The sequence below is a fragment of the Callospermophilus lateralis genome, chromosome 10, assembly GCF_048772815.1.
Source record: "Callospermophilus lateralis isolate mCalLat2 chromosome 10, mCalLat2.hap1, whole genome shotgun sequence".
NCBI classification, from domain to species: domain Eukaryota; kingdom Metazoa; phylum Chordata; class Mammalia; order Rodentia; family Sciuridae; genus Callospermophilus; species Callospermophilus lateralis.
In genome coordinates, this window is record NC_135314.1 from 5351324 (window position 1) to 5360992 (window position 9669).

The 9669-nt window shown below is 55.4% G+C and overlaps 1 protein-coding gene across 1 annotated transcript; it reads right to left on the bottom strand.

The window, feature by feature from the left end:
- Positions 1-219: 219 nt before the first annotated feature.
- Positions 220-1143, bottom strand: B3galt5 (beta-1,3-galactosyltransferase 5). The gene has a single exon (XM_076868678.2). The coding sequence runs from the start codon at positions 1141-1143 to the stop codon at positions 220-222; it is 924 nt and encodes a 307-aa protein (XP_076724793.2).
- Positions 1144-9669: the final 8526 nt, after the last annotated feature.

Sequence of the window (9669 nt, forward strand, 5' to 3'; positions counted from 1 at the left end):
TGAAATGAGCCAATGTGGGAGGGGACCAGGTGCTCAGCAGGAGCCAGTGCTCCACAGGTGGGGTGGGTGTTGCCTGGGGCAGCTTGGTTTCAGCGCACGCTCCTTCTAGTTTGGGTCTGGAGCCCCGAAGCTCCTGTGTCCTTCTCCCTCCCTCTGTACCCCTGAGGACTCTCAGCAACGCCATCCAAGATCTTGGACCCACGTGCCACTGGGCTCCACTCAGACCTCGGGACAGTCTTCCTGGGAGGTCTCCAGGACACGCCAGTAGATCAGCAGCTCCTTGGGTGTGATGAAATGGCAGGCCACGATCTTCCTAAAGCGGCACACGGAGAAGCGCAACCCCCCCGGGAAGAACGTCTGCTGGGAGTGGAGCTCCTCGGGCCGGATCTGCAGCTTTGCCAGGCAGAGCCCCACAAAGACATCTTCAAGCTTAATGAAGGGGACGCTCTCGGAGACGTTGTACACCTGGCTGGCCACGTCGCTGGAGAAGACGTAGCCGGTGCCAGAGCAGAAGGGCGGGTACCTGTCCCAGGGGTATTCGTATTTACTCACAAACCACTTATTGAACTTCTTCCTGATGGGATGCTCGTTGAGCTTCAGGAAGCCAGTAAAAAACCTCGTTGTCCTGTTCTTCTTCAGTAGCAGCTCGGTCAGGTAGTGGACGTTCACAAACATGTCCGAGTCTGTCTTCATCACGAACGCCACCTGAGGACAGTAGTGGTGGACCCACTCCATGCCCATCATGGTCTTGAGGGTCAGATTGAAGTAGACGTCCGTGAAGTCCTTCTGGATGATGTCGCCATGCTGCTGGCTCTCCTGGGCCACCGCGCTCATCTCGGCCTGGTTGGCCGTGGTCCCCAGAAGGAAGAATGTCCTCACCTGCCTCCCGCTCACTGTCCTCTCTCCCCCCCACGTCTTCCGGATGGCCATGCGAGCCGCCACCTGCTTGTGGGATGAAGTCACCAGCAGGACAAGGAAGGGAGGATCTTGCCTGCAGTCGATATCTGGGAGCTGAAGGAACGTCCCGTATTTTTTCTTGAAAATGAAAAGCTCTTCTTTATAAGGAGCCATGCTGAAATACAAGCACAGCGCTCCCACCAACAGCAGGCACGCGTAGGTCAGCCTCAACTTGTGGTTAGCCATCTGCAAGGAACAAGATCAGCCATCAGCCCCCCCAAAGCAAGAGCGTGGGAGGTGGGTGCCGAGACAGAGCGAGGCGGGGGTCCTGGTCCACAGCACAGTGGGGTGACTGTGGCTCGCACCCGTCGACTGTGTATTTTACAAAAACTACAAGAGAGGAGTGTGAGCCTTCCCGGGACAGAGAAACGCACGTGTTTAAGGAGACGGAAATGCTAACCTCCTGATGGGATCACACACTGAACACAAGTATCAAATTGTCACACCGGACCCCACAAGTGTGTGCAATTACAAACATAAAAGTAATTTTTAAACATTGTGAGTGCCCGTGCGGCTGGCTGAGATACAGGAAGGGGCGTGTTTAGAAACGCTGGAATCCCGCTGCTTCCAGAGGAGGAGCAGTATGTAAACACACAGGCACAAGGACTGCCTGCAACTCCGGCCTCGGAGCACCAGACAGGGAGCGCAGGGCACTGGGCAGAGGTCCAGCTCTGCAGCTGGCCAGCCCCTCGCCTACGGGAGTCACGGGTTGTGTCCAAGGTGATAGGACCAGGTCCTCAGCAGGTCTTCAGCCTTGCCCCCGCTGCCCCGGGGTGGGAAGTAGCCTGCAGGACTGGGAACCACACGCCCACACCTGGACGCGGGCACTGGGCACCGCCTCCTCTACCTAGCCACCCACTCCCAGAGGACGCCCATCTGCGTCGGAGGAGCACACTACCCGGGATTGTTGCGATTCGTTTTCTTACGCTGCCTTTTCACATCTCCCATCTGGTTTTCTCTCCTCTTCTCCCCCTGGTCCCTGCTGTGGTGCAGGTTGACATTATAACATGAAGAAAGCAGGAAACTCACTTTCGCTGGGTCAGAGAATCTCTGGTTTGAAAGCAGAGTCACAGGGCAGAAGCCAAGAGGAAATCCGTCATGAAGCGCCGTCCATACGACTTTCCTCGCAGCCCAGTGCTGGGATTGACTCGTTTGTCAAAAGGATGACTCGGTCTCTCAGCAATCACTAGGAAAAAAAAACAGTGTTCAAGTCACCCACGCCTCATCGGCAGGTCCCCACGGCTTTGCTGTATCTGTAGTTCTACTTTGTCACCTACCTGTGTGACCCTGAGCATGTGCACCCCACTCACTCCCACCTCACTGTGATCGCCTGTGGAATGGGTACCGTTGAAGCCAACTAAGCCCACCACCAATCCGCCCATCAACGGTAACGACGTGCAGATGACGCGCATCCTTCCAAGTCTAATGGATGGTTCCTCACAGCTTTCCAACCGAGGCCTGGTGAACTCATAACTGTAGCCCAGCTTCTAACACTTTACCTTATCTGTGGAGCAGAGTGTATGGCCGATGCTTCAAGAATTTAACACAGGTGAGAAACCCATCAATCCCCAATTCAGAGGCTCTGACTTAAAAAAACATCATCTTGAGTGAGAGGCCAGAGGGCCATCAAGAAAAGAAGCTGGTGGACTGAAACGATGGGGAGTCATTTTGATGCCACAGAGTACCTCAAAATTTCATTAAGTCAAAACTCTAAATATATTCACTCTAAGAGAAACGAAGCTGAAATCCCAGCAGCTCGGGAGGCTGAGGCAGGAGGATCACAAGTTCAAAGCCTCAACAACTTAGCGAGGCCCTAAGCAACTGAGAAAGACCCTGTCTCTAAATAAAATACAAGAAAGGACAGGGGTGTGGCTCGGTGTTCAACAACCCTGGGTTATCTCCGGTACCAAAAAAAAAAAAAAAAAATGAAACCTATAAATCAATCATAGAGCCTCCTGGAACCAGCTCACTCTCCGGGGAACTTCTCCTGAGGCTGACTTGGCCAAGCTCCTGTTCTGCTCAGAGGACGCCGAGTCCCTGTCCAGCTGGAGGCCCCGGTGACCCAAGAGGAATCCCTGCCAGAGACAAAGGGAAGCAGGAAGCGATCTGCTCCGTGCCCCGGGATGCGGGAGTGCCCTCTTCTCTCTCTCTCTCTCTTTGTGAGATCATCCACCTGCATGGCCGGGATATGTAGGTCATTGGGGTGGGGACCTGACCCCATTCTCCCCACGCTTTAGGGAGAAACATAAAACCAAACGCGAGAGCAGCGGGCGGCTCTTCTACTTGGCTTCCTTCTTGGATAACTGGCTCTACTCAGCAGGTGGCTTCGATGGTGACCCTTAAGCTGTCCTCGCCAGTGAACCTTTTCTCAAGACCCTTCCTGTGGATCTGAGTTCCCAAGGACGGACCGTCATGCCCCTCACTGCACTGGCCTCTGGCTGGGTATCAAATGGCTTCCTGGGGTCAGGGTGGGTGCCAAGCCCAACTGGCCAGAGCTCAGCGGAGTCCTCTGCTTCCATGAACAGCTGGGATATTTTTTTCTGCCTAAAGTGGAGTGACCCAGAAATAACCTCCAAAGTTAGAGCTGGAAATCCCATTTACAAAGCACCTGCATCTTTGAGGACCAGGTACCCAGCCTTCCACTGAGGGTGTGCAACAGGGCTCCCCTGTGCTGGGGCATGGCCCCTGTCGCTCTGCCACTGCACATCATTTTAAAACTGACAGCGGTTTTGTGTGTTGGTTGACTCTCTCCTCTTACCCGCCCCCGCCCTGACCTTGGGGAAAGCAAGGTCACCCTTATTTCCCGTGGAGAACATGGTTTTGAGAAAAGGGAAAAAGAAGTTTCATCCACACACCAGGGGGATAAAGTAATTCGGACCTCGGGACTGGCCCGGCAGCACATCTCAGAAACGGCTCTCTCTCAGGGCCACCAGCGAGTGAAGACCCCTGGCCCAGCACACCTGGAATGCAGTCTTTGATGCACCCCTTTAAAAGCCCTCTGCTCCCCCTGATGGACAGAGTCACAGCTCTGGGACAGATGTCCCCGGTGTTTCTCCTTTACTAGCCAAGAAATAAAACTTCTTTTCCCCTTTTCTCAAAACCATGTTCTCATTATTGGATTGGCATCAGGAACAAGGACACAGCTTTTGCTAACAAGTGGATTCGGGGAGGCACAGAGTTAGCACTGAAACTGCAGGCTTCCGGGAGGAGCAGTGTGTGCCTCCAGAGGGCCGATCCTGGGCTGGCTGGGAGGCAGGGGACCCGAGCATAACGCCACTCCGCCTTACCTGGGACACAGCCATGAACAGGAGCCACCTCTGCTAGGGAAGCCTCACTTTGAAGCACACCTGGATAAGGCTGTGAGCCTGGCCAGCCAGAAACGCAGGCACAGTCCCCCCAGCCGGCTGTGCATCCAGGCTCTGCTCTGTCACCTGTGAGCAGATCCAGAGCCTCAGCTCGCCCAGGAATCACACGCGAAAGCAGCCCCGGCTCCCACCTGCTGGCCTCTGGAGCACTGTGCCCTCTGGGAGTGCCTGCAGGGCGAGCCTGGAGGGCAGGGGCGTGTCTTGCACCTCCCCTGTGCCCCAGAGGGCTGTGTGAGGTCAGGGAAGGGCTATCTGAAGGGAACCCTGAAGTCAGGGTCCTAACCCCACAGCACAAGGAGGAGGGTCCAGCACCCTCCCAGGCCTGATGGGGAGACCCAGCCTTAAGCCTGACCCATAGCTACAGTCCACAGAGATAAAGGGATGGGAAGTCCACGTGGTCCAGGACCAGAAGACCAGAGGGGTGGTCTGGAAAGTTCCATTCAAGAAGGGTGGGGCACCACCTCTTAGATCTGAAGGGAAGAGGTCCATTGTGCAGCGCACACAGCCAAGTCCAATCACGAGGCTAGCCTGGGCCCTACAGAGGAAAGACACGCTGGAGGTCCATTTTCCATGAGATTAGGGAAGCCGAGGCCCAGGGCTGCTGGCCGCCACTGTTTTCTTTTTTAAAGAAGATGGCCCCCCACCCGAGCTGTTGGGCTGCAGACACTGTGAACCCTGGGTCTGCCCCTGGGATCAAGCAGGGGGAAGGACTCTCCAAGGGTGAGCCACAGCAGGCCACCCCAGTGCCCCTCCAAGCAATCACAGAGCAGCGGTGCTCAGTGAGACCCTCCGAGCGGCCCAGATCCACGTGGTGGCAACCCCAGCCTGACGTCCAGCTCCCTGCTGCTGGACTCGGCCCCGGAGGGTCAGGAGTCTGTGCAGCTCTGTGGTGTGATGGTTAATTTTATGTATCAATTCTGTATGACCCGGGCAGGATGTTGGGTCACACATTACCGCGGCCAGGTCTGGGAGGAGTGTGAGGGTGAGATGGCATTGGAATTGGTGGACGGAGGGAAGCAGATGGCCCTCCCAGTGGGGGTGGCATGCATCACTCAGCTGCCGGCCGGAGGAGGACAAAAGGACAGGCCTCCCCAGTGAGGGACTTCCTCCTGCCAGGAGCTGGGGCTCCATCAGGCTCTTCCTGCCTCAGAGCTGAAGGGAAACGTCAGCTGGGCTCTCTCTCGGGCTGGTGGCTTTGGGACTGGAACCTACACCATCGGCTGGACCTCCAGCGTGCTGACAGCAGGCCTGGGCACTTTCCAGCCTCCACAGCTGTGTGGCCAATTCCCGTATAAAGCCTTTTGTGTGCACGTGGCCCATGGGCCCTGGTGCGCTCTGGTGCGTGCAGGGAGCCCCCGCCTCTCCTGGGCAGCTGTCAAGGATGCTTCTAGGGCAGCCTGGGTTGTCGAGGTGGCAAAGGTTCTCCTGTGTGCTTACAGAAGAGGTGCCAATCACGAAGAGGAGTCGGAAGCCACCCACATACCACAGAAGAGCGGGCAGAGGCGGGAGGCGGAGTCCCTAGCCACACAGCCCAGGGGGTAAAGCTGCTCAGATGAAGGTTGAGGCTATCTACCTGTCATTAGCAGAGTCCAACAGCTTGCTTCACAAGGGACGCAAGCATCCGACCTCTCTAGGAAAACTGTCAGAGGGATAGGCAAAGATCTGCACTCGAGGACCCACTCCCACGCGGGGTCCCCAGACCCCCTCATGCGCTTCTCCTGACAAACAGCAAACACATCATAATAACAAAAGGAGCCATCTTTCAGTAGAGCGTGGGGGCAACTGGATGTCCATGTAGGGAGAGATGGGCTTGATACCACACGAAACAGTCAAACCCAGAGAGGTTATATAACTAAAGCTGAAAGGAATGACAGTAAGACTTCTGGAAGAAACACTCTCTGATCTTGGACTGGTTCATTAATTTTAAAGAGGACACACACACACACACACCCCAGGCTGGGATGATACATGTGCTACCCCTACATCTGACACAGGACAACTATCCAAACATGTAGAGGATCTCTACAAATCATTAAGAAAAGGAGCAAAACACCCACCATTTTACAAAAATAAATCGTGAACAGATATTTCACAAAAAGAAGATACCCAAACAGTCACATGCCCAAGAAAGGTCAGCACCACTAGTCATCAGGGAAAGGCAAACAAAGCAATCTTGAAACACCTCTGTCACCCATGAGCATGACCAAAATGAAACTGGAGACAACTCCAAGTGCTGCCAAGAACATGAAGCAGTGGGGTCGATTTCCGCACCCGCGGGCGCGGCAGTAGGGCCGTGTCCTTTTTAGCAGTGGACCTAAGCGCTGTGACCCAGCAACCAGGCCTACACTGCCAATGTCCAAAAGAAACAACTGCCCATGTCCACCCAGAGACACGGTAGAGTCGTTCACAGCAACATGGCTCCTCCTTTCCAAAAACAGTGCCTTGAGTCTGGGCCTGAACAGGAGAGAAAGACCACACAGTAATTTGAAAAGGGAATAGTTTACTCTAATAAAGTAATAAAATTACTCAAATCTAATAAAGGATTTGAGTAATAAGAGATTAACAGTAAAAAAGCACAGAGAACTCAGGAAGAAGCCACTGGCCCCAGGGCTGAAATCAAGCCCCCAAGGAAAAGCCCCCCAGCCGCAGGCTGAGCCCCGAGGCTTGCTTGTCAGGCACATCCACTCCAATGTCGGGGAGGGAAAGTTCCTGTGGAGCCACATCAGCAGAGCACTTGACCTCCAACCTCTGCAACTCACTGGGCACCTGCCCTCTGGGTGGCCTGGGAATGCTGTCTGGCAGGTGGGCTCTGCCTCAAAACCACCAGGGGGCGTCCCAGGGGAGCCAGGGCCCTGGACCAGGAGGGGAAAACTCTCCCCTACTTCTCTAGCACCCTGTGCCAACCAGCCTGCAGGGTGGACCACACAGGGAAAACATTCAAAGGGCCCAGATCCACTTTCTCCGTCACCAGAAAAGGGTGAATGGAGCTGAGAGGCAACGAACTGCTATGCAACACAAGTGTCATCGAGAAGTTCCCCTCCGCGGCAGGCTGGGTGAGGGAAATGAGAGGCACGCAGACACAGGCCACCGACACCACGCTGTTAGTCCCCGAGGAGCCCTGTGTTGAGTGAAGAGCTAGGCCTGGCAGAGAAAGCCCGCAGAGATTCACCTAACGGAGGGGTTACCTTGGGGGGACTGGGAGGAGCACAGGGATCATCGGCGAGGACGTGCTTAGCCATCAGCTAGGACGCGCTGCTCTGCTGTATGTATAAACCTCATGAACACGTTTCGTTTCATGGAAAATGAATCTCATAACCGGTGACATCTTTTAGAGAATTGCCCAAATTCACTTGACCACAAACCTGATTTGTTTGGTAATGCACTTCATGAGCCAGTGGACCACAGGACAGGCCCCGTGAAATGAAATCCTGTCCACTCAAGCACTGGGGGCTGCCTTAAGAAATCAGCTGGCCAGAGAGGGAGGGCAGGATCCCTGACCACATGGTGAGGTCTGCCCCGTGACAGTGTCCCACTGTCAGATCAAGTCATCGACAGCACCTCCTCCGATGCCCACTGATACCAGCTCTCGAGCAGCAGGGCAGGGGCAGGAGTGCCCTTGGTCATGTCAGGCAGCTGCTAAGAGGCAAAGCAGGAGGAATTGGGATCAGAAGACTGTTCACATCCCGGCTCACTCTGACACGTCCCCAGCCCTCTGCACCTATGTCCTCGTCTCCACCCTGGGGCAGTTAGGGAGCACTGCAATGGCGACAGTCATTAAAGAACTGTGGTGACACTTGTTAATGTCAGCTGGGCCCTCTGCCCTCAAGTTCCGCCTCACCAGAGCCAACGTGGCCACCACCCTTTCTGGTAGCACTTCCTGTGAAATGGGTGGGACCCAGAGGAGAGAGCGTGGTCTCCAGGTTTCTCCGGGTTTCTCCGGGCGCCTCGCTCCTGGCTCTCTGCGCACATTTCAGGTCTCAGCTGAGATCTGGGGCACCCACAGCTTGCTGCAGGAGGTGAGTTCTTCCCAGAGCCAGTTAAGGAGCCCAAGCCCCCAACAAACATCCTCCTTCTTGGCTACATCCTGTGAACTCCCCCTGTTTTCACACACGTGGAATGAAACCCAGGAGTACCAAGACGATCGGCCCTGTTGAAATAAACTGACCGAAATGTTTTTAAAGGTGCCCCAGGGTGGCAGATGCACTTCTCCACCACAACATCTAATCATCGTTTTCAGCTCTGTGTCCAGTAGAAACGGCCTGAGCTTGGGAGGTAGGAGGAGCCCCACCCACACTGGGGATGTCCACACCACCACGATGTGTGTGTGTGTGTGTGTGTGTGTGTTCAACCCCAGGGCACTCGACCACTAAGCCACATCCCCAACCCTTTTTTTATATGTTTTTATCTAGAGTCAGGGTCTCAATGAATTGCTTTCAGGCCTTGCTAAGTGGCTGAGGCTGGCTTTGAACTTGCCATCCTCCCACCTCAGTCACTGGGTTGGCAGTCGCAGTAGAGCCCGGTGGGTAACTCGGGTGATTTCTTTCCGTGACAAAGTCATGGGCTCCACTACTGTGGCTCAGCACCTGTTCAACTGTGGCCACCCACCCGCTAAAAATCCGCATGCTCAAGTCTGATCCCCAATACCTCAGAAAGAGCTCATCCCCACGAAAAGGAGAGATTTGGACACAGACTTGCACACAGAGAGAACGCCCTGGGAACATGAGAGCAGAGACCGGGCCATGTGTCCACAAGCCAGGGAACACCAGGGGTGGCCAACAAAACGCCCTCAGGGAGGAGACAGCCTGCGGCAGATTCCCCCTGAAGGATCCACCCGGCCAACGCCTCAGTCCCCAGCTCCTGTGAAGTGGTGAATTCCTGGGGTTGAGCCTGCTACGTTGGTTTAGCCAGGATCCCCCACCCCATCTCTGGTATCCCCAGCCTGCCTTCAGCCAGAATCATCTCGCCCCTGCCTGTCCTCATAACCCCAGCGGCAGCCCCCTCGCTGCTCCCCGACAGGTCCACGCCGCCTGGAGAAGGGAGCCTCATTCCCTGCGGAGGGCTCTTCCTCTACTGAATGAAATCTGCTTGACCATTTCCTATCCAGCTCTGGTCAGGGAGAGAACAGGGGGGCTCCTGCCTGGGATGTTCAAGGGCAGCTGCGCTCAGGAGGCTGACAGGCAGAGGTGGGGAATCTGGAACAACTCATGAGCAGCTGGGACCTTGGCTGAGGACACCAGGGGCCCACGGTCCTTATCAGGGCTTAGAGGCTCCCAAGTCCAGCATCCGTCTCTCTGCAGCCAGGCGACAGGAATGGCCTCTCACCTTCGATCATGCCATCTCCAATCGA